The following is a 26,161-nucleotide window of genomic DNA, read 5'->3' on the forward strand; positions in this document are numbered from 1 at the left end:
GGACGGACACGCTGATGGACAGACACGCTGATGGACGGACGCGCTGATGGACAGACACGCTGATGGACGGACAAGCTGATGGACGGACGCGCTGATGGACAGACACTGATGGACGGACGCGTTGATGGACAGACACGCTGATGGACAGACGCGCTGATGGACGGACAAGCACACACTGATGGACGGACGCGCTGATGGACGGACACGCTGATGGACGGACACTGATGGACGGACACGCTGATGGACGGACAAGCTGATGGACGGACGCGCTGATGGACAGACACTGATGGACGGACACGCTGATGGACAGACAAGCTGATGGACGGACGCGCTGATGGACGGACGCGCTGATGGACGGACAAGCACACACTGATGGACGGACGCACTGATGGACGGACACGCTGATGGACGGACGCGCTGATGGACAGACGCGCTGATGGACGGACGCGCTGATGGACGGACACGCTGATGGACGGACACGCTGATGGACGGACACGCTGATGGACAGACACTGATGGACGGACGCGTTGATGGACAGACAAGCTGATGGACAGACGCGCTGATGGACGGACAAGCACACACTGATGGACGGACGCGCTGATGGACGGACACGCTGATGGACAGACACGCTGATGGACAGACACTGATGGACGGACACGCTGATGGACAGACAAGCTGATGGACGGACGCGCTGATGGACGGACGCGCTGATGGACAGACACTGATGGACGGACACGCTGATGGACAGACAAGCTGATGGACGGACGAGCTGATGGACGGACGCGCTGATGGACGGACAAGCACACACTGATGGACGGACGCACTGATGGACGGACACGCTGATGGACGGACGCGCTGATGGACAGACACGCTGATGGACAGACACGCTGATGGACAGACACGCTGATGGACGGACAAGCTGATGGACAGACACGCTGATGGACGGACGCGCTGATGGACGGACACGCTGATGGACGGACGCGCTGATGGACGGACACGCTGATGGACGGACGCGCTGATGGACGGACGCGCTGATGGACAGACACGCTGATGGACGGACAAGCTGATGGACGGACGCGCTGATGGACAGACGCGCTGATGGACGGACAAGCTGATGGACGGACAAGCTGATGGACAGACACGCTGATGGACAGACACGCTGATGGACAGACACGCTGATGGACGGACGCGCTGATGGACGGACAAGCTGATGGACGGACGCGCTGATGGACAGACACTGATGGACTGCTTTGTCCGTCTTCTGCGTCAGTTACGTGCGTAATTCGGTGCGTTTTCAGAGAGCTTAGCTCTCTGTCGCTTGTCACACAGTATTACGGAGCGATACCACCGGATATCAGTGCTGAACAGAATAGCTGACACGCGACCAGCAAAAGAAACAAACCAGATGTTACGACCCACCTTTCAGGGGTATGAGGAAGGGTGTAACAAAGAATAAAAACGTTGAGGACAGGTGGTAAAGGAAGCACATTTTATTGACATCCAGTGAGACACCGAATAAAACCTGTAACGAAAATACACAATAAAACAAGTGTTGGGGTTCGAGGACCTGCTGAAAGAAATAAATAAAACATACACCAAAAACCACCGAATGAAACAAAAGAATGACCGTACAGAACTCGGTGAAACTAAAACCAAACAAAAGAGCAGCAGATCCATCGACAAAAACCAAACACTAAGCTAGCCCAACACTGCAACAAAATAAAAGACAACGAAGGCAAAATACACACCAGGAAGTAGCATGGCTTAAACCAAAACTGGGTGTGAAACAAAAGGTACGACCAACTAACTGGACTGTTCTACCGTCCCCCACCGGGAACACACACGAGCAGCCAGGACATCCTGCTGTACACTCTCGAACAGACCAACACACACACAAGACTACCACATAGCACAGCGGACACCCAGTAAGCCGTGCTACCAATTTCTGCCAAAGTCAGGATGAGATCACCTGCGCCAACCAGTCTCACCCTGATGCCACAGCCACAACCACAAACACACCCACACCCACACCCACACCCACACCCAGTGCACACCGTGAGGGGAAAGCAGCCTGAGCCATTCCGGCTTCCCCCCCTCCCTGACTGGCTGCTGCAGCAGCCTTTTTCAATCTTGTCTTCCAGTAAGCTGCAGCCTGATTGGCTAATTGTGGGACCAATCAGAAGGGAGGAGACTGAGGTGTGTTGCATCCAGCCACTCCAGAAAGACAGCCTCCAAACCAGGCAATCAGCGGCAGAATGAGCCGCAGCTGCCAGCAATCGGCAGTGGCCGTAACAGCAGAGAAGAAGAAGTGGAACAGGAAGGAAATAAAAAAAGAAGAAGAAGGAAGACGAGCACAACTGTAGAAATTGAGCGAGCTTTTGAAGAAAGACTAAGCGAATGTTTGGGGCGTGTTGGGCGGTTGGAAACAACTTCATAGCGACGCGTCACCGCTGCCCAACGGTCTCTGAAACTGACGTCGGGAGTCTGAACCCAGCACACATGGAAATATGAGGACAGCGGCGTACGACATCGTTTGAATCGGACGTCGTTGTTTACATACGTAAGGGAGCAGAAAGTTAAGTTATTTTAAGTAGTGTAACTAGCAGCTCCGGCTGTTCCCTGAGTTCGAGTCTACTACATGTTACAGTACTTTTAATTTTTAAAATGTTTTCCTCCCCACTCTTTATTAATGGACATTCATATCTGATGGTAGGCCTGCACTAGCTTAACCAGTTTCATTTTCAGACAGGTCCTGGAGCGGAGGTGGACGTCTCGTGCTCTGACTGCAGCTGTAAGCGTTAATGGACGGGGGCGGGGCTTGCAGAAGCGCTGCTTATTGGCCATGTTTAAATGAGAGCTTTAATTCCCCTTTAATTCACAATAAAAATTAAATCCTCTTCAAAATGACCTTGTAATCACCTAATTCCAAATGAATGGCCATTCCAGATTAAACTTAAATCCAAAGCAAGTGGCTGGTTTATTCTTGTTTTAAATCTGAATTGAATAATTCCTCAAACGTGGCTTGTTCTGTGCATGCTGGTTCCCTTATCCTGTTGTGATGACGGTACTCCACCTCCTCCTCCTCCTCAGCTGATGAAAGTGACGTAATATGCTGGTGTCAAGCTGCTGCTTCAAAAACTAGAATCAAAATCAAAGTGAAAACTTTACTTGTTATGCGCTCTTCCGTGTGGTAGAAAAAAACAAAAAGAAGCAGGAACTGGAATTTGTTTTCTTCCGGTAGACGTAGATTTGACGTGTTTTATATGTAAACCTCAGTTCGGAATTACTATCTCCATGTAAGGAGATAGTACTGCATGTGTGTAACTTAAAGGAGAATAATTTAATTCTGAATTGTTTAATTATGAATAATTAATTCCAATTTTAAAAACACAGTGTAACCATGGCCACTGAGAAGAAGTAAACAACAGTTCACGTCAGTTTCTAAAAGTCGCTAAATTTGTTGCTAGCCGCTTCTTTGAATAGTCTCACGATGGGTCTGAAACTCGCTAAATTTAGCGTCTGCGTACGTAAGATGACTTAGCTAAGCTCTAAGTTGTCCTTCAATCGGTGTGCCGGAAATTCTGCACTGACAAACGTTTGGGACACAAACTGTGATTAAATGTGTTCATTTTTGTTGTATTTAATTAAATGTAATAACGCGTTAAAGTCCCATCACTAATTTTCATTAATCTGATTTGGATTAAAGAGTTTCAATAATCCGACGTGAATTACAGACAGACCTGGCGCTACAGGCAGGTGTATGTGTTTAATCTGTGTGTGTATGTAATCACCAAATCGAGCGATAACGGAAAAGAATACAGTGCGTTCTACCAAAATATTTTTGCTATATTAATGCTAGCTAGTCATTGGCTGGCTTCAATGAAGCAGTAATTAGAAAGCGTGGGTCAGGTGTCCCGCTGCAGCAATGTGACGAGACCTAGCAAGAACAGCTGCAGCAGCATGTTCCCGTCTCCTCTTCCTCCGGAGGCGGCTGGATTAAACTCAACACACTTAGTAAGGACGAGTTGGACTAAGTCACAGTTACATTCTTAGTATGTTAGATTTTTTCTGCTGCAGGTGTTTCCTGGATGTTTTACAGAGTTAAAGTTGCACAAAATGAACCAGGATCAGTTTGGCTAGTAGCCCTTCCCTAAAATAGACGTATGTGGACTTGTGCAGGTTAGAAACCGAGTGATCCACCACGGTTCCTCTTTGACTGGGATGTAGAAGTTTGTTTAGTGGTCTGAGTGTGATGAAAACATCTGCGTTGTGCTGAGCGTTTGGGTTGTTTAGTGTAAAACTTGATCTATATGAGTCAGAACGTATCTCTCATAACTTCTCTGTTTGGGTTTTTGATGAACTGGTCTGGCCTCAGACAGTCGGTCATTTATTTATAAAGTGTATTAGTGGTTAAAATGACTAGACTGACATTATTCAAAAATGTTCTGTTGTCTGTTAAATCTGTTGTGTTACAGCTAATATCTGTTTGTCGACATTAGAAGAAAATACTTCTTTTAATTTATTTTATACCTAATCTACTTCGCCCTTGAAATACTGAAAATTCTGAAATATTGATATGGAATTTGTCTTCTTATAAACTGAATTTTCACTTGAAAAATGGGGCCCGCCCACAGCATTTAACCGGCTACAGTGTTCTGGCGCTGCGACTACTTACACATGCTTTATTTCAGGTTAGAGAGAAAATTCAGAGCTCAGATATAATGAGTGGACCTAAGCTCTGACACATTCTTTTTCCAAATTTCTTTTATATTGTTTTCTTTTTTCCCCAAACAAACTAACAACAGCAGTAACAGCACAGAGCCATGATCCTGTTCTTCCACCGCCACCGCTATGTCATCCGACCACGAGAAGCTAATGTCGCGGGAAAAGCTGGACCTGGCTGGTTTGGGGAACTTCTGCAGCTGCACTCAGTTTGTCCTCTACAGAATCTCTGTTGACGTCCTAACGTTGTCTGTGTATACAGCTTTATTTTGGGAAACCGTAGGCCAGTCGGTGGAGAGCGAGGCCTGGTGAAGGCGACTGCGTTGGTTTGCAGAAAAAGAATCAAACTTTGTAATATTGGTTGTATCACATTCATTTAGTTTTTTTTTATTGATTTTGAGTTTCAGAGTTGATTAACATTTATTTATGGAAATAAACCACATTTAAACACTCATTACGTCAATAAACTGGCTCTTACAGAGAAAACACTTCACACTGGGTGTTCATGATAAAAACTGGGTTTAATGAGAAAAGTTTTTTTTATTTCATCTTTAATGCTCCTAAATATGATCCAGTGACCAAAAAGAGCCTTAAGGGGAAAAGTGTGATTTTTCTCTTTTAGAGTGGGGCTGAGGGTTCAATGTTTACTGTATTTTCCACAATAAACATAAGTTATATCCTACCTGAGTCACCAGTATTGTTTGTTTTTAAAACCTCCTCACTTCTAAGACCACCAGCAGGACTGGGGGACAGGAAGCTGTCTGCTCGATACTAAGACAGGGACAAAAATATACATCTACACCTTCGCTGTCTTGACAGCAGTTTTTTGAGATGTTAGCAAAAGAACGTCTATTTTTCTTTTCATGTACAAATATTATTTATACTCATGCTAATCATTTTCTACAAATTCAGAGTTGAGTTTCCCAGGCAGACAAAACTTTATTTATAAACTCTGAAATTGTTTGCAAACATTAATTTACAACCACAAATTCCTTAACTTGTAGAGTCCATACTGTTGTCTCTGTATTCCATGTTGTCCCTGTCCATCTGATGTGAGGACAGACTCGGCTATCTGCGACTCTGTTGCCCATGTTGTTTCTAAGGTTTCTGCTTCAGTTGTCTCTATTGTCTCTATTGTTTCTGTCTCAGTTGTCTCCGTCTCAGTTTGCAGATTCTCTGAGTGAAACATTCCAAGTGAGAAATCCAGGAATGTCGTGGAGGAAAAGAGGAAGAGGAAGCAGAGGAGGAAGAGATGGAAAGAATTTAAAGAGCTGGGTGGTGAGGAGGGTGAGGAGGAGGAGGAGAGGAAGGGTGTGTTTGGTGTTCTGGGAGAACTGGGAGGGTCAGAGGAAAGCACACTGACTGCTCTGTTTTCAGTCCCGCACTCATGAAGAAGATCTGAACCATCCTGGTCCTGGTCCCTGGTCCAGCAGCATTAAAGCCTTCGTCTCAGAATTCCAACAGGGACAACGGAGACACACAACTGAGACTGTGTGAGGACATTCTGTATTGTGTCTTAAACCAGTTCTTTGTGTTTAGACAGACTTGTAACAAAGTCCTAGACCAGGTCCCTCATTTATCCATCGCTAGTAGAAACTGTCCTAAACTCTGCCCTACCGATGAAATTCAGAAAGTTCCTGAGTACAAAAAAAGGGGGATTTATCCAACATGCACAGACCAGTTTTAGCAGGTTAGCCAGTAACCAGCTGCTCGTACACGTTCATGGTCATTTATACTCAGAAACGTCTTCATGCAACAATAGACGGTAACAGCACGTCTCATAAACAATAAACTGAGTTAAAATAATTAAATAAAGTGTGTACAGAGAAAGAAGAGCAGGAAATGATGTGGGATGAAGGAGACGTCTTGGACAAAAAGCTGCCAGTTATTTCTCCTCACTGGAGGAAAAAAAAACTGCTGCTGGTGTTCATATAAATGTATCTATCTATCTATCTATCTATCTATCTATCTATCTAATAGATTATATATATATATATATATATATATATATATATATATATATATATATATATATAGGCTGTCAGATATTAAAAATTTTAGTCAGATTAATGACAGCTTTCAAATTGATCATGATTAATCACCATTTGCAAGTTTTATATACCTGAAATCTGCGGTTTTTACGGCATCGTATCACCAGAATGAGCCGATGCTACAAATATTTACTGTTAACTGAGCTTCTGGGTAAACATCAGATATCCTATGGTCAGTAAATGCAGCATGTAATGTATTTCTACATGTTGTTGTAAATCATCTCTACCATGTTCATTCACTTATTCATTCATTCACTCTAAACCGCTTAGTTCATTAAGGGTTGCGGGTGAGCTGGAGCCTATCCCAGGATTAACAGGTGAGAGGCAGGTACACCTGGACAGGTCACCAGTCCATCACAGGGCCAACACATAGAGGACAAACATTCGTACTGACTCCTAGGGAGAATTTAGAGTAAGTAAGTTAAGTTAATCTAACACACATATGTCAAACTGGTCCAGCAAAGGGCCGTGTGGCTGCAGGTTTTTGTTCCAACCAAGCAGCAGCACACCAGATTTGACTGATTCAATCAACTGATCTCAGTCTTCAGACAGCTGATTGGTCAAACTGTGTGCTCTTGGCTGGCTGGAACAAAAACCTGCAGCCACACGGCCCTTTGCTGGACCAGTTTGACATGCCTGATCTAACATGTCTTTGGACGGTGGGAGGAAGCCGGAGAACCCGGGGAGAACCCACGCATACACAGGGAAAACATGCAAACTCCACACAGAAAGACCACCGCCCTCAAGGTTCGAACCTCCCCCAGTCGAGATTCGAACCAGCGACCTTCTTGCTGCTTGCTTATCTCTACCATGTTCTAGATCATAATTCAGAATTCATACATCATCATCTCACCAAGCGTCTCCATGGTGATCATTTCTGTCCTAAAAGCAGCAGATGTGATGACTGAAGTTAAACAGCCGACATTGATGAAGAAACTCTGATAAAACTGATGATCTGGATAAAAACAAGTGTTTTCTTTTATCCCTGAAGTGTGTTTGTGCAGCCGTGATAAAAGTCCTACAGCAGCATCACCCAAAGTAAACACCTGCTGGTAAAACACATCATTGGCTGCTTGTTTTACACGTTTTACTTACATCAGATGATCAATTTAGTTGTAATAATCAGCTCAATATTTCATAAAATCTAAACCTAAAAAAGGTCTCATCTGTGCCCCCTTTTCCTGGTCAGGGCTCCTGGCCCCCCATCAGAACTTTTCTAGACCCGCCCCTGCATAGCTGAGTATTAACCCTGTCTACCACCAGCAGCTACTGTGTTAGAGAAGGTCCTGCCAACAAGACTTTGGGGTAAATATGTGACGGCGTGAACCATGAACGGCTAGTTTCCTCCTTCTCAGGAGGAACTCTCACAGATGGTGATGGATCTAATCATTCCGATTGATCCGACATCACAGACCATCTTTGCATTTTCATCTTCGTCTGCAATCTGTCAGACTAAATCTGGATCAGGGTTTTCCTGTTGGTCGTACTAGTCATGGTTGTCATGGTTTCCACTGGGAGCGATGGAAGCCAAACTGGTTCTGAATGTAAGTTTGGACACATGAGGAGGCTGAGAGGACAGAGGACAGCGCGGGTGGACAACACAGAGGCTCTATTGTGGCAAACAAAGTGCCGATTGTTCCCGACGGTGACTGGAGCCACACGCTGACGCTCACTGGGAACACTGGGAACACCGGGGCTCACCATCCCAACAGCAGACAGTTTGTGTCTGAATCACTGGGTCCAGGTCTGGTTCCATTCAGGTTCTGATGTGTTCTTCATTCAGGTGTAAACAGGCTGTTTGTGTTTTCAGTTAAAAACATGTTTAATCTCAGACAGTTTTGTCACTTTTCTGAGAACCAATCAGAACATTTGATCATCTGAAGATCAATCCTCATCATTCTGACCAGTTCAGGTCTCTTTTCACCTGATGATGAAAACTGTGATAAATATCTTCTTCTCCAGGCCTGTTGTCCTGTTTCCTGTCTGAAATGAGCCCAAAATAAGTTGATCTTCACGTCTACAAGGGCTGCATGTTTAACCTTGGTCTCTAAAGAAAGCTGAGACATGACAGAGACACTACAGGCGTGTCAGAACCAACACGTGTTGCTGTGTCAGAGTAAATTCACCTGGAACACAGCAGAAAATGTTCTAAAAAGTCACCTGAGCAGGTTTCCAGGTGTTTGATGGAGGTGTTACGCAGGTAAGAATCCCAGGAAGCCTCAGCCGATGATGATGATGGACGCCTCTATCAATGGTCAGAGTCAGGAGGATCCAGGGACAGCCCCACATTCACCGTAGAGCCACCATGAGGGTCCAGGAAGAAGAAGCCCAAGATAGAGAATCCTTCACTATACACCTCCTTCATCTCCATGGAAACCAGCAGGACCTTCATGGTTCATGTCAATCAAAGGCAGAGTCACAGGAGAACACGTTAGCAGAGTTTAGAGCTGGAATCAAACTTTTCACCACCAGCAGCAGCAGTAAGACCTGGTTTCTGGTTCTGGCTGCTCGCTCCAGAGTTTCTGTCCCACCGTGATGAGACGGACGTCTCTGGAACCAGCAGCGTCTCTGCTGTCATGTGACTCTGCTTTGTGTGGAGGAACTAGCAGAAGCTCTAAAGTGGACAGAGCTGCTCTCATGGTTTTCTTCCATTTCCACAGAACTGCTTGGAGTTCGAACTGTGTTTGTTTTGGATGCCGACGCTTGGTAGAGTCTTTCAGCCCAGTTTCTCCCGCCATGTTGCTAAGCTACATGTTAGCATTGCTGCTTCCTGGTGTCTGCTAACATCTGCTGGACTGCAGGATCTCATGCTGACCCCTGTACAGGTACTGAATCGGCTTGTTTCTTGGATCCACCTGGAAGGTCTCCATAGAAACGGTTTGGGGGAAAAGACGAGGTTTAAAATATATTCACAGATGACTGAATGAACAGAATAATCAGTTCAGGACAGACTAAATCTATTTGAGGCGATATGTTGGTTCCTTTAACAAAGCTAGTTTTTATGAATGGGTGTAAACCGGTACAGAATGAACCGGACTGAATTCAACCAGACTACAACTGGACTAGTTCTCGCTCTCATGGTCACATCTAAGCCCCGCCCATAGCGGCTGGTACAGTACACTGATTAGTCCAAACGTCTGTTCAGGCCACAAATGATAGGACAGAGAAGAATTATGCTCTGAGAACATCATGAGAACGGTTCTTTATGTGCAACCAGAGCTGATCTCGATCAGTAAACACACAGGAAGTTACATCACAACCTTTTGTTTCTGGGAATTTCTGAGGAGGAAGATGCACCAGTCCACTTCCTGTTTCTGTTCACATGAAAACCCACACACACACTTGGGTAGTTTGTGTGTGAGATGCTGTAATCAGCTGACTATGAAGTCATCATGTGGTGAATGAAAAGGCTGCTTGTTTGATGACCAGAGGTTCTCTCTGGTGTCACCGTCCGGTTGGATCATTTTCTAGAACCGTAATTAATTAGCTGAGTTGAAGAGAACAAACCACAGATTTCTACAATACAGACCAGATGCTTTATGGCGGAGTTTTGAACGTCCTCACCGGCGGCCATCTTGCCACAGGCTTGCTCTCTCTCTGTGGTGTCTGAGGGAAGGTGAGGGATCTGCACAAAGGCAAATACTCTTATTTCGCTTATTAACGTGGCTACAACTCTAGATACTAGAACTTGTTGAAATTGCAGCTTATTTCTTGGAAAAATGACTTAAACGTGCAGCGTAGTTGTGTTCTCCATCAGAGGGTCCAGTAAGGCTCATCAGAGCGGCTCATTCGCCAGGCATCAGCAAGTTCTAGCCAATCACAGCCCATCAGACTGACCAGAGGAACACCTGACCTGAAGAACACCAGACCAGAGGAACACCTGACCTGAAGAACACCAGACCAGAGGAACACCTGACCTGAAGAACACCAGACCAGAGGAACACCTGACCTGAAGAACACCAGACCAGAGGAACACCTGACCTGAAGAACACCAGACCAGAGGAACACCTGACCTGAAGAACACCTGACCAGAGGAACACCTGACCTGAAGAACACCAGACCAGAGGAACACCTGACCTCATGGGTGTAGAATTGGGTAGGGACAAAAGGGACATGTCCCTATCAATATCCAGAAACTCTAGTTGTCCCTACCATTTTCTGCGGTGTCCCGCCTTATAAACAATTTAAACTGTTCTGATTGGCTCTGTGCTTGTGTTTCTTGCTACATGATTGGCTGTCCCGCTGTTCAAAAAGCTGGCGCTTCTCGCTAGTCTCAGTGGTGCTAATGGGTTTGCCGTCAGTCAGAACTTCAGGAGCGAAGAAACGAGGAAATCAGGAGGTATTTAAAAAGTTAATTTAAGAGTTTAAGTCACAAATTATTTTCCATCTGCCATTGCTTCATGAATACTGGTGATAATATCAGCCACTAGCCAGAAACTTGTTTCCTTACCACGGATCAGTGTGTTATTTCATCAGATGACAGAATCAAAGCTGCAGACTGTTCAGAGAGAGAGTAGGAGAGGATGAGGACGGTGAAGAGGAAGGTGAGCTTTAGTTCTCAGAGATGTGACTCGACCTACATAACTGATCAAAGTCATAATACCACAAACTGAAGTGTTGATCTGACCTTCATGTAATATTGTACAAACTAAAAAGTGCTTTTCTATGATACAGACTACTGCAAAAAAACAACTATAATAATTTTAACATGGGTTGTAATTAAAATTAGGGAAAAAATAATAAACATTTCCTCTAACAACACAAATTCTACGCAGTTGCAATTAGTCAAAGTGTTCATATAAAGATTTCAATCAATTTTATTCATTCATCCATTCTCTGAACCGCTTAGTTCATTAAGGGTCGCAGGTAAGCTGGAGCCTATGCCAGCATTAACAGGTGAGAGTCAGGTACACCTGGACAGGTAACCAGTCCATCGCAGGGCCAACACATAGGGGACAAACTACCACTCACATTCCCTCCTAGGGACAATTTAGAGTCGCTGATTAACCTAACATCATGTGTTTGAACGGTGGGAGGAAGCCGGAGAACCCGGAGAGAACCCACCATACACGGGGAGAACATGCAAACTCCACACAGAAAGGCCACGCCCCCCAGATTCAAACCTCCCCCCAGCCAGGGCTCAAACCAGCGACCTTCTTGCTGTGGCGCTAACCACCACGCCACCGAGCAGCCTCATGTGACATTATTAGAGCTGTAATGATGATGATGTGCTGTGTAACGACGGTTTCTCACGTTTTCCTTCCAGGTTTTAATATAAGCAGCGGATTTCTCATACTGTGTGATTAAAGTTCTGTTTCTACATGTGGATCGCACCGCGGTGTGGACAATACTGATGTGAAGCAACTATGCCGACAGATGTCTTTATGTTCATAAGATCCCAGAAACCATTAAGTAAAATAGACCTTTAGCAAAAAGACCAGATCTTAATGTCACTGAATCGAATATTTTGTATTATAAACTTCTGCTTGTTCAGATTTTCTATCCACTCAGTTATATAATTCTACTAATAAACGTTTATAAATGCAAAAACACACTCGTCTTCAAGAGGCTGCGTGGACCGATGCCAGCATCAGACCTGCACCCCTACCTGACCTGAAGAACACATGACCTGAGGAACACCTGACCTGAGGAACACATGACCTGAGGAACACCTGACCTGAGAACACCTGACCTGAGGAACACCTGACCTGAGAACACTTGACCTGAGGAACACATGACCTGAATGACACCTGACCTGAGGAACACCTGACCTGATAACACCTGACCTGAGGAACACATGACCTGAAGAACACCTGACCTGAGGAACACCTGACCTGAGAACACCTGACCTGAATGACACCTGACCTGAGGAACACCTGACCTGAAGAACACCTGACCTGAGGAACACATGACCTGAGGAACACCTGACCTGAGGAACACCTGACCTGAGAACACTTGACCTGAGGAACACATGACCTGAATGACACCTGACCTGAGGAACACCTGACCTGATAACACCTGACCTGAGAACACCTGACCTGAGGAACACATGACCTGAAGAACACCTGACCTGAGGAACACCTGACCTGAGGAACACATGACCTGAATGACACCTGACCTGAGGAACACCTGACCTGAGGAACACCTGACCTGAGGAACACATGACCTGAATGACACCTGACCTGAGGAACACCTGACCTGAGGAACACCTGACCTGAGGAACACATGACCTGAATGACACCTGACCTGAGGAACACCTGACCTGAGAACACCTGACCTGAGAACACCTGACCAGAGGAACACCTGACCTGAGGAACACATGACCTGAATGACACCTGACCTGAGGAACACCTGACCTGAGAACACCTGACCTGAGAACACCTGACCTGAGGAACACCTGACCTGAAGAACACCTGACCTGAGGAACACCTGACCTGAAGAACACCTGAACTGAATGACACCTGACCTGAGGAACACCTGACCTGTGGAACACTTGACATGAAGAACACCTGACCTGAATGACACCTGACCTGAAGAACACCTGACCAGAAGGACACCTGACCTGAAGAACACCTGACCTGAAGAACACCTGACCTGAAGAACACCTGACCTGAAGAAGACCTGACCTGAGAACACCTGACCTGAAGAACACCTGACCTGAAGAAGACCTGACCTGAGAACACCTGACCTGAGAACACCTGACCTGAAGGACACCTGACCTGAGGAACATCTGACCTGAAGAAGACTTGACCTGAGAACACCTGACCTGAGAACACCTGACCTGAAGAACACCTGACCTGAGGAACATCTGACCTGAAGAAGACTTGACCTGAGAACACCTGACCTGAAGAACACCTGACCTGAAGAACACCTGACCTGAGGAACATCTGACTTGAATAAGACTTGACCTGAGAACACCTGACCTGAAGAACACCTGACCTGAAGGACACTTGACATGAAGAACACCTGACCTGAGGAACATCTGACCTGAAGAAGACTTGACCTGAGAACACCTGACCTGAAGGACACCTGACCTGAAGAACACCTGACCTGAAGAACACCTGACCTGAGGAACATCTGACCTGAAGAAGACTTGACCTGAGAACACCTGACCTGAAGAACACCTGACCTGAGGAACATCTGACCTGAAGAAGACTTGACATGAAGAACACCTGACCTGAATGACACCTGACCTGAGAACACCTGACCTGAAGAACACCTGACCTGAGGAACATCTGACCTGAAGAAGACTTGACCTGAGAACACCTGACCTGAAGGACACCTGACCTGAAGAACATCTGACCTGAAGAAGACTTGACCTGAGAACACCTGACCTGAGAACACCTGACCTGAGGAACATCTGACCTGAAGGACACCTGACCTGAAGAACACCTGACCTGAATGACACCTGACCTGAAGAACACCTGACCTGAAGGACACCTGACCTGACCTGTTCTCCGGTGTGCTCAGCGGTTCTGCGGCAACTCGGGATTTAAACCAACAACCTTCAGATGCAGATACACCAGACTGAAGCCCAGAGAGCAGACCCAGACCAGGACCTATACCAGAACAAGGACGCAGTCTGAGCCCTCCCGTCCCTCTCTGTCCTCCTTTTCTGTCCTCTCTCAGAATGACTAAAACCTGACTGCGTCTCCGCTTCTGTTTGGGCCAAATCCTCTAAGAAACCTGGTCTCAGTGGTCAGACAGACGGGCCCCGGGCACGGAGCCAGAGACTGGAACAGAACCCCGGGGACCAGTGTCAGCCTCGTGCAGGTTCGAGATCTTCCCAGTTCCCAGTGGGAAAAAAAGACCCAAAGCGACTCACCTCTGTTCCAGTCTGCTCTGATCCGGTTCGGTCCGGTTTCTGATCTCTTTCCAGCTCTTGGTACGAGTAAACCAACCGCTAAAGTCCGCAGCAAGTCGCGTTCAGACTGGGAGCTCTGGGAGGAGAAACTCCGCTCTGGAGTAAACAGTTACCGAGAACAACTGCTGCTGCTACTTCCGGTGCCTTTCACAGTTAAAGTCACATGGAGGGAGAACGCACTACTTCCGGTTCCAAACCAGACCACAACGTTGATGATTTGCCAGTCAGCTTTGCAGACTAAATAATAAGATGAATGAAACGAATAAATGCACATCACAAGCAATGTACAGTCTTCATTAATGGACAATGTTAAAAAGTCATGCTGTGAAATGATTTCCTGTTCACAAAATCTCCCTAATGGGCACCAGAGGGACATTTTAGATTACATTGATTAGATTAGATTGGACTTTATTAATCTCACAGTGAGAAATTCACTCATTACAGCGGCTCTTATTACAGAATAAAGTGCAGAAAGCAGACAGAATAAGGTGAACATGCATCACAACAAGAAGGTGCAATATAAATTATTTACAAGAAAAGAAGTCTAAGAAAAACAAAAAATATGTAGCATTATATATATATATATATATATATATATATATATGTATGTATGTATGTATGTATGTATGTATGTATATATATATGTATAACATATACATATATATATAATTGACAGTGCAAGAAAACAACCTCACAGACTATATACATATTTACATGGTGATGCTGGGATATGAAGAATATGATGATATTGATAATGGGGGGTATTGCACAGTAAAATATAAATAAATATTTCACAGTATTATGACTATACAGATAAGTTGTACAGTCTGACAGCAGTGGGAATGAAGTACCTGCGGTAGCTCTTCCTACACTAAGGGTGTCTCAGTCTGCTGCTGAAGGAGCTGCTCAGCCCCCCCACAGTCTGGTGCAGCGGGTGAGACTTTAATGTAATTTATTTATATTTATGTACATTACTGTTTGTTTTATTTATTTTTTCTGTCCTACAAGTGCTTTCTGGCACTTGCCAGGCCAACATTGTAAAAAGAGAATTTGTTAATAATGCTTTGCCTGGTAAAATAAAGGTTAAATACAATGTGGATGCAGTGCGCCAAAGACAGTAGAAACCTGTAACACAGAGCAGTGAGTTTTCTACTATGACTGTTAACACTTGTTCTGACCTGCAGTCCTATAAAATCCTCTTTAACATCCTGGAGTCGACATCTCCAACACGGCGTCTTCGGAGGGGTTAACTGACTATGAAAATTGTAGTTGTGATGGTTTCAACAGAGTAGTGTGAGTGTAGTAGTGAGTGTATATTTACTACTTATGCATTCAGGTGATCTGAAATACTTTGCTACACACTCTCTCTCTCTGTTTTGTAACTGTGTTTCCCTTTTTATTTGTGAGGTGCTTGAAGGCTAGAAGACTACTTGTGGCCTTCTAGAAGGATTTCCTGCTCCAGCTGAGAGAAGTATGCCACTGTTGTTGCCATGCTATCATCCAGAAACACAGCCGTCTTCTCTGGACCAAAGCTCAATTAAAATGGTCTGACACAAAGTGTAAACTGTTTTCAAAAGCTGCATCTCTGATGGGATGGGGCTGCATTAGTGCCTATGGCGTGGGTAGCTTCCACATCTGTGAAGCTCCATCAATGCTGAAAAGTACATGGAGGTTTCAGAGCAACATCTGCTCCATCCAGACAACGTCTCTTTCAGGGAAGACCTTGCAGATTTCAGCAAGACGATGCTGAACCACATCCTGCATCCATCACAGCAGCATGGCTTCACAGGAGAAGAGTCCGGCTGCTGAACTGGCCTGCCTGCAGTCCAGACCTTTCACCAGTACACAACATCTGGAGCTTCATGGAAGCAGAAATCCAGCAACCAAGGTCCATGACTGTAGAGACGCTAGAATCCTGCATCAGACCAGAACGGGACAACATTCCTCTCCTAAAACTCCTGGTCTCCTCACTTCCCAGATGTTTCCAGGCATGTTAGAAAAAGAGATGCTACACCCTGCTGAACACCACCCTGGAACTACTTTTTTACACCATGCCGAACATCACCCTGGAACTACTTTTTTACACCATGCTGAACACCACCCTGGAACCACTTTTTACACCGTGCCGAACATCACCCTGGAACTACTTTTTTACACCATGCCGAACATCACCCTGGAACTACTTTTTTACACCATGCTGAACACCACCCTGGAACTACTTTTTTACACCATGCTGAACACCACCCTGGAACCACTTTTTACACCGTGCCGAACATCACCCTGGAACTACATTTTACACCATGCCGAACATCACCCTGGAACTACATTTTACGCCATGCCGAACACCACCCTGGAACTACTTTTTACACCATGCCGAACATCACCCTGGAACTACATTTTACACCATGCCGAACACCACCCTGGAACTACTTTTTACACCATGCCGAACACCACCCTGGAACTACTTTTTACACCATGCCGAACATCACCCTGGAACTACATTTTACACCATGCCGAACACCACCCTGGAACCACTTTTTACACCATGCCGAACATCACCCTGGAACTACTTTTTACACCATGCCGAACACCACCCTGGAACTACTTTTTACACCATGCCGAACACCACCCTGGAACTACTTTTTACACCATGCCGAACACCACCCTGGAACTACTTTTTACACCATGCCGAACATCACCCTGGAACTACTTTTTACACCGTGCCGAACATCACCCTGGAACTACTTTTTACACCGTGCCGAACATCACCCTGGAACTACTTTTTACACCATGCCGAACATTACCCTGGAACTACTTTTTACACCATGCCGAACATCACCCTGGAACTACTTTTTACACCATGCTGAACATCACCCTGGAACTACTTTTTACACCATGCCGAACATCACCCTGGAACTACTTTTTACACCATGCAGAACATCACCCTGGAACAACTTTTTACACCATGCCGAACATCACCCTGGAACTACTTTTTACACCATGCCGAACATCACCCTGGAACAACTTTTTACACCATGCCGAACAACTCCCTGGAACTACTTTTTACACCATGCCGAACATCACCCTGGAACTACTTTTTACACCGTGCTGAACACCACCCTGGAACTACTTTTTACACCATGCCGAACATCACCCTGGAACTACTTTTTACACCGTGCTGAACATCACCCTGGAACTACTTTTTTACACCATGCTGAACACCACCCTGGAACTACTTTTTACACCGTGCCGAACATCACCCTGGAACTACTTTTTTACACCATGCTGAACACCACCCTGGAACTACTTTTTACACCGTGCTGAACATCACCCTGGAACAACTTTTTACACCATGCTGAACATCACCCTGGAACTACTTTTTATTGATATGTTGCTGCATCAGATTCTCTATTAGCTCATATTTTCCATGAATTGATAAAATGTTTTAGCTTCATCTGATATGTTGTTTCTCTTCTACAGCGAATAAAAAATGAGTTGAACAGATTTAGAATTCATTCTATTTTGTTTTAATTCACATTTCATACAGAGTCTCAACTTTTTTGGAGTTGTATTCATGACATCTTGACATCTCTGAGGTTCTTGTCCCTGCACAGGAAACCACATTTGGTACCAGGTCACATTACCCAGCTGACAGGAACACAAGGTTGTTAATAGTTGAAATGCTACAGGATTACACCACTGATGATGAGTATGTTGAAGATATTTTCTGTTAACAGACTTAAACTTCAAACCGCCCCAGATAAGGGTCTCTTCCACATCTTGAGCTCATACATAGTGAGTCCTTCAGAACCGGATGGAGGAAGTCCTGGTGGACATTGCGTCCTTTCCTCTCAGCAGTCAGAAGCTGGATGGTGGTGGAGTTTCCTCCTCGCTGCCCAAACAACAATCAGAGCTGAGCGGACAGGAAACAGGAAGTGCCTGAGACAATAGAACCGGAGAGGATCCGGAGGTCTGCAGCATTCTTCAGCAGCTGACGGAGGATGCAGAAAGTTCTCCTCATCAGCGCAGGAAGAGCCTTCATCACTCAGACTGAACACCAGCACACCCACAGACATGTGGTTCATCCTGCAGGTTAGAGACAACGGCACCATGTGGCTTCAGAAGGAGTTGCTCAGTCTGGATCACATATCAGGGGCCTCGTTGATCAAGCTGGCGTAGGAACAAAAACCAGCGTACACCAAATATAGTCAACTTTATGATTTATGAAAACCAAACTTGGCGAGAATTAGTTCCGACCTCCACCCAAACTCTGACCCAGGCGTACGCACAAAATCTAGAAAAACGGGAAACTGTGACACCAACGGTCTATAATAAAATCAAGGAAATGATGTGAAATGTGAAGTTTGTGTACAATCCACTATTACCTTCCACACCACGTTAGATATTAAAGCTGTTTGCAGACATGAATAAAGACACACATTACATATTAATTCTCCACACTCGGGGGGAACCAGGATTTCCAGGAAAAAGGGAGATGATATTAATAAGAAGCTCAACCACTAAAACATGTTCTGTCATTGTGAAACAAAACTTCATCCAGATAAATAAGGAGCCAGTCTGCTGCCAGCATGTAGCATCAGTGTGGAAAGTAGCTTTGGTCCTTCATTCTAGCAGAGCGGGACCAGACTGGAGGCTGGAGGTCTAGAAGTGATGCTACGCTAACGAAACACACAAGAGGAGGATTTCCTTTATTTATTCTGACACAATGTTTTTATTATTGTCCTCATTTCTGTCCACACGGTCTTTATTTCCTACAACTCCTTTCTGACACCAGTAACGTCCACGCCGTGCCCACCAGTTAAACATTTTTACATTTCTCAATGTGGTCCATCAGGATCTGTCTCACAACCCAAAAAATTCTATTTTTTCCCTCTTTTTCTCTGCCGAGCTTCCCTCAGGTGTGTCAGTGTTACCTGCTCATAGCTCCTCCCCCTCAGGTGTCTCAGTGTGTCCACTTCTTTTCAGTCAGGCGTGTGACGACCCGGGGAGAAGGGATGACGAGCAGCGTAAGGTTTCCTGCTTAAACTGAGGGGAAAGCGTTTGCTGGTGGAAAGAGGCTTTGCTAAAAAAAGCGAAGCATGGATCTTTTAGAGTGAAGTTGACAATAAAAAGTAATGGAGTGATAATTGTGTACGCATTAGTTTCAGGCTGTAGTCTGCAAAGTCCATTGAAGGTCTTATAACAAATAAGGATGCAGAATGCAAATGGAGTATGAAGGAGCTGGAGTGGGACGTAACGTTGCTGCTTAGAGCAGCTGAACAGAACCATCACAGAGGCCATAGCTGCTGAGGAATCATTTTAATGTGCACTGTGAAGTTAAATAAAGGCCACACATCAACATTATTCATCACTCTGACTGGTTTGTTCCCCTCGTGTGTTTAAAGGGGCGTTCTCACCGAACAAGCCGTCAGATCTGAGTGGGTCAACCGGCTCATGACCGGCTGAACGGAAAGAAAACTCTGCCCACCCACCTTGTGGCTTTGTCGCCCAGGTGGTAAATGGAGCGGACCCAGTGTTACCTGGTCAATTCTCCTCCTCAGGTGAGTCAGTGTTCCCTGAGACCCCAGAGTTCATAATCCAGATACATCACATACTTCTGATTTTCCTCAAACACACTAAGAACACTGTGTAAAGGTGAATTCAGAGTTACTGATGACAAAGTGAAAAACTTGATCAGAATCAGTGGAACCTTTATTGAGCTTCAACATCCAATTTAACAATAACTGTAAAAACAGCTTCTACAAAGGTTGTCCGGGTTTTTCTTCACGTTCTCACCTGGGAAATCTATTGGTTTCAGGTTTCTGTAACAAATCAATCATTTCTGAACTGAATCAACTTTGTTTCATCACTAACGTTCATGAAGGAAACAATCAGCTCAAAACAAAAGGAGAGAACAAGAGAAAAACCCCTCACTGAATCATCGTCAAAACACCTGGAACGACAGTCTATTTACACCTTGTGATCCAGACCCTGTCAGACCCTCAAACTGGACAGAAGAGACGGTGTGGATAGCAACTGAAGTCCAGAACATCAGAGTGACAAGAAGTGAAGCAGCGTGAGGCGTTCACTGCCAGTCAGACACGTCTCTAACTTCGGTTTATCTCAAACAAACAAACAAACAGGAAATGAGAGATGGACGGTCCTGCTGAGAGTCTGTGGACGTCTAAGTCTCCTCGTCGTCGCTGAGCGGCGTCTTCTCCTGGCTAATGCTGCTCTCGTCGATGTTCTCCAGAGAGTCGGCGCGCTGCAGCGTCAGCTCCGAGACGCTGATGGATGGCAGTGTGTTCTGCTCCGGAAACATCCACGGCTTCAGGGTCGGATTGTGTTTCCGCTTCCACTCCGGGTACTTCAGGGACGCCTTGTAGATCTTCCTCATAGCCTGAGAGGACGTGGATGATATTTAACAAGACACAGACACAGAATCAGACTGAACAGCTGAGAGGACAAACTTACCTTCGGACCCACAAACTGAGACACTCGGTTCACCACCCACTTTGGTAAAGATCCTGGAGAGACAGAGGACAGCAGGGACAGGGTCTTTATTTTCTCAGTGAGGACATATTTAATCTTAACTTAAAAATCTTGTCAGAAATGTCTCCTGTTACTTTTTTACACTGGATTTTAAGAAAAATATTTCCACCAACATTTCCTGAACAAAAAAACTGTCCCTAAAAAGGCACCTGACAGCAGCGTAGGCCTTTTCAGATTCATGGGAATTATTAAGAGCCTGAAGAAATCCAGTTGGTGGAGCATACATGCAGCATTCTGCACATCTGTTCAGTCTATGTTTAAGCCGGTGTGGAGCTGAATGATAATCTGGTTGCTGTATCGTGCTGAACAAATTTGCTCTGCCAAGGGGAGGCCTATGGGTAAGGCTCCTCTTGATAATGTGATTCATTTATTTATTTATTTACCTTTAATCATGGAATCTATGTAATCTTGCTGGACCTGACCGGAGGGGACAGAAAAAGATGGAAAATAGCAAAAAGAGCAAAAGGGAAAGAAGAAAGGAGACAAAAAGATCACAGACAGAAGGAAACGACCCTTCAATCCACACCATCACCAGACAACAAACTGTTACACCTGTACATGAACACACCAGAACATTTCCTACAACTTTTACAAAAACAGAAACAAAATGAAAAAAAACACAGCTGCTAGTCATGAAGAGTTTTAAAAAAAAAAAAAAAATCAAAAAGACATATCACAAACGTATCACAACACCAACCAGATATAAACTCAGGAAAAAAATAATAATTATCTCTTAGTATAAAAACCCACTGGACAACTCAGTGACTGTGTCAGCATGCAGAGGATGAGGAAGAGGAGGGATCAGTGATGAAGAGTGGTGAGTGAGATCGAGCAAATTCGACCACGCCTCCACGGAGGCCAGAGGCAGACCAGGGCCAGAGGCCCGGGCCCTCAGCAGCAGCCCCGGAGCACCAACCCAAGCCACCCCACCACGAAGACGACTCCAGCCCCACCCGCTCTCATGGAAGCAAACTTCCCTCTGGATGGTGAGCCTCTGGAGGTATTAGGCACCCCCGTTCCCCGGGAGGTCCCCCAGGGAGAGACAGGCCAGGAGAGGTCATCCCCCACAACCGGGTCATGCAGCGACTGCAGCCAATGAGCTGCTACTAACCCCAGAAGGCCCACCCCCCACAGGCCTAGGGGGGAATGAGATGTTTTTTTACTTCTAACTTAAATCCATGCTTTGATTGTTTGAAAATTTGATCTAAGATAAGTGAATGGATGACAAGGTCCCAACATTCAGTGCAACTCTGGGTCGGCAACTGGAAATGACTGAGTGTATAAACAGACAACAAGCTGGCACACCTGAATGTAGGACACACAAGAAAATGAAGCCTGATGATAGAAGCTGAAGGACCATAACATCAGCAGTGGGTCGGACCACCATACCAACAAATGCCATTAGCCTGATTAGCAAAAATGATCTGAAACTTTCCATGAACCTCAGGGACAGTTCTCCTGGTCTGGCAGACTGTGGTGTTGGTATCCCACTTCCAGAGGAAGGTCCGGATTATGTTATCCAATTACAGGGGGATCATACTCCACAGCCTCCCTGGTAAAGTCTATTCAGGAGCCCTGGAAAGGAGGGTCCAGATAGTCAAACCTTGGATTGAGGAGCCGCCATGTGGTTTTTGCCGACCGTGGAAAAGTGGACCAGTGGACCAGCACAGTTCGCAAAACCAGCCCACGTGTTTTGTGGATTTGAAGAAGGCGTTCAACTACTGGGGTACTCTGTGGTGAGTGATCCAGGAGTCTGGAGTACCGGACCCCTTTGAACTGGTCCCTATACGACTGGTGCCAGAGCTTGGTCTGAATTGCCGGCAGTTAATTGGATAAGTTATTTGGATAAACCTGGACTGCAGGTTGGACTCTGCCTCAGCTGCCCTTTGCCACTGATTCTGTTCATTACTTTTATGGACAGAATTTCCAGGTGCAGTCGAGGCGTTGAGGGGATCCGATTCAGTGGCCTCGGGATTAGGTCTCTGCTTTTTGCAGAGTATTTTGGCTTCATCAGGCCGTGATCTTCAAGGGTGGAGTGTCCTCTCAGCGTTGGGAATGAGGTCCTGCACCAAGTGGAGCTGGTTAGAATGCCTCCTGGACGCCTCTCTGGGGTGGTTTTCCAGGTATGTCCCATCAATAGGAGGCCCAGGACACACTAGAGGGACTATGTCTCTCAGCTGGCATAGAAACATCTCAGGATTCCCCTTCTGCTTAGGCTACAACCCGGCCCCAGATAAGTGGTGGAAAAAGGAGTTTAGTGGAAAAACAAACATACAGATGACTAGGAATTCTTTTACCCCAGTAAATAAATTCTGAATAATAAAATTCTTGGAAATGTTGGTGGAAAACCCTCTGATGTTTCCTGCATGTGTCTCACCTCTGGGGTCCACCTGGGTCAGGTAGTAGAGGGTGGAGCCAGTGGTTCCGTTGGACTGGATCAGGTATCCTGTCAGCAGTGAAACAGCTCGGACATAGTCCTTCTTGGGAGGATGTTGCTATGGAGACAAACAGGAAATGTTACCTCTAAAAGAATTATGTCACTGGTTATTTATTGACAATCCAAAAGTTTTAATTATCGATCAGAAACCGATGAATAAAACCATCCAGAGAAGTTTTTACTGAACCGGATCAGTTCACCTTCACTGTGTTTAAATACGAGGATGTTCCAGTTCTGACCCGTGAGGTTCGACAGGTGTGAACCGGTTTCTGTGAATACTGACCGGGTGTTTGACGGAGTAGTTGATGATCAAGAAGTCGTTTCCAAGCGGGAGCCAAGATCTCATTGTCACAAAGTCCCTGTTCTTCAGAGGTGCAGGACATTTCCCTGCACACACACACACACACACACCAGGTTTTATGTCAAACCATGACCTGGATCAGAATAATTTCCTGAGCCACTCATAGATTTAAACCAGTGCAGCCAGATTTGTGTACCTGGGGTTCTGTTCTATGTCTGAACAGATGTGTTGGTTCCGTTTCTGAAACTGAAGAAATGAATCTGGGCAGAAGAGGAGGAGGAAGTGGTGTAATTGTTTTAAAGTCACTTGCTTTTAAAAACATGACATTTGGTGACTTTCAGTCTTCTGAGTTTTATTCTTTAATGCATAATTTTATAAAGACCACCAAAACCCGTTCATAACAGTGTTCTCTGAGCTTTTACTGCTGGTGTATTCCAACTATTCAAGAATTCTCATCTAATGCAGAAAACCAGTCTGAGTCCACCGTGAGGGAATTTTTAAATCCAATACATTGTTTTGCCTTCCCAGTGTTTTTCTTTTCATTTTCTTTAATTGCCGGGATCCTCCATGCCGGGTTCTACGCCTGCTCCATCTGCAGGCTCGCTGGTGCGTGAATCACCCTTCTCTGGGGGGGTGGTGCCATCCTGGCCCCGGTGCAGACAGATCCCATCGCTTCCTCACAGCAGCATTAAGCCTGAGATTGGGGATTGGGGTTTGTCTGTGGGGTATGGGATTGGTGGTGGGTAGGTAGGTGGGGGTGCTTTACCTGTGTGAGTGTGCGAGAGAGAATGATTGATGTGTGTTTTTGTTTTTAATTTGGAGTTATATACTTGGGTGTGGGAAGGCTTATTTTTAATTCTGTTTTGTTGTTATTTAGTTGTTTTTGCTGTGTAAAGCCCTTTGTGCTGCTCTTATGTATGAAAAGTGCTAAATAAAACATCTGATTTCTGATTGATGTTCTAAAGATGTTCTCCATGTTGAGATGATGAGATGGAGATGTAATGATGGGACGTACCGTGCTGAGGCTTCAGAGCATGGCTCGAGAAATCCAGAAAGTATTTCCATGATGTGCATATCATCAGCAGTGACATTACCGTTTACGTCGGTAGCTTCGCTGACTGACCGTACCACGTGACGAGTTTGAAAATTCGTTCAGATCTTGCTGCATTCCTCATCTGTACCATACTGAAGGGTATTTTCAAAGGCTGGAGGCGATTCTAGGGTCCCTCAGGCTCTTCCAGGGGGCTCCTCCAACTAGCATTTAATACACTTTTATTATATTATTCTATACTATAACAACAAATGTTAATATAATCTTTAAAGGCTTTGTTGTTATAGCAATAAATTGTTCAAATACAACTTTCGGATGTTCTTTGTCATAGCTGTCACTTAGTTCTACGTCATTATTACTATTTTAATTAAATCTAACAAGAGCAAAATGATTTACCATGGTTCTAACACAGAAGATTAAACTATGTGCCTAATATAGCACACACACACAAATAAATAAATATTTTAATAAGCTTAAAGCCTACTGGACACATGGAAAACAAAATATAAACACCGCCTACACACAGCACAGGACAGTAGCTCAGGAGGATCGGAGTTGGAGATCCCTGGTTTAACGCATACCCCGATGGCTTCCTCATGGCTTGATATGTTTACTTCTTCTGTCCAGCAGATGGCTCTGTAGCGCAAATGAAGCCTCAGGAAGCTTTGTCCTGGGGTCAACTGATCTGATGAGAAGCTTCAGTGCTTCACCTGCACATCACTATGGAGATGTCTCAGTGTAACGTCCACCTGAAGAGGTCACATGACTACAGCTGCCGTGTGATCATGTGACCAGATAAATAACTGTCATGTTATTCTTTTAGAATCTACTGCTGTACTGGCCTTGTTTGATAGGAGCTAGAGCTCCATTTGGGAGGCATCAAAACCTGAGGCCACTGGATCCACTCACAGATGAAAACATCTGTATGTGTGGAAGAACATGGCAGCAACGGCCGGATCATTTACAGGATGTACCATCACTTTGGATCAATTCAGTGATTCAAATGGAAGATCTGGATCAGTTATGGATCCGGTGAACATCTGTCATGATGATGTGTGATTGTGGTTTTTTTTTCCGGGCAAGATGGCGGATCAGGTGCATCATAACTGCTGAGTCTGTCTACTTGTCCTAACTTTTTGGAAACTTTCCCAACCATCTTTCTCTGACCCTACAAGCCCCAGCG

At 45.3% G+C, this 26,161-nt stretch overlaps 2 protein-coding genes across 6 annotated transcripts in view; both read right to left on the reverse strand.

Annotated features, from left to right (window-relative positions):
• The window catches only part of arap3 (ArfGAP with RhoGAP domain, ankyrin repeat and PH domain 3), a 54,854-nt gene extending 40,106 nt beyond the window's left edge, over positions 1-14,748 (reverse strand). For 2 of the 3 annotated variants that reach the window (XM_041989586.1, XM_041989584.1), the window contains exon 1: positions 14,599-14,748. The gene's annotated coding sequence lies outside the window, so the exon portion shown is untranslated. Of the gene's footprint in view, positions 1-5,720; positions 5,968-14,598 lie in introns of those variants that run through there. The other variant, XM_041989585.1, reaches the window with a different exon arrangement.
• A 5,583-nt stretch (positions 14,749-20,331) lies between these two features.
• Positions 20,332-26,161, reverse strand: part of stard15 (StAR-related lipid transfer (START) domain containing 15) — a 39,703-nt gene continuing 33,873 nt past the window's right edge. For all 3 annotated transcript variants that reach the window (XM_041989595.1, XM_041989594.1, XM_041989596.1), the window contains 4 exons: positions 23,910-24,013; positions 23,567-23,684; positions 21,112-21,164; positions 20,332-21,037 (listed from right to left, as the gene is read on the reverse strand). In XM_041989595.1, the coding sequence (XP_041845529.1) occupies positions 20,822-21,037; positions 21,112-21,164; positions 23,567-23,684; positions 23,910-24,013 (491 nt within the window). In that variant the 3' untranslated portion in view covers positions 20,332-20,821. The remainder of the gene's footprint in view (positions 21,038-21,111; positions 21,165-23,566; positions 23,685-23,909; positions 24,014-26,161) is intronic.

The sequence above is a fragment of the Melanotaenia boesemani genome, chromosome 7 (assembly GCF_017639745.1).
Source record: "Melanotaenia boesemani isolate fMelBoe1 chromosome 7, fMelBoe1.pri, whole genome shotgun sequence".
In the NCBI taxonomy this organism is placed as follows: Eukaryota; Metazoa; Chordata; class Actinopteri; order Atheriniformes; family Melanotaeniidae; genus Melanotaenia; species Melanotaenia boesemani.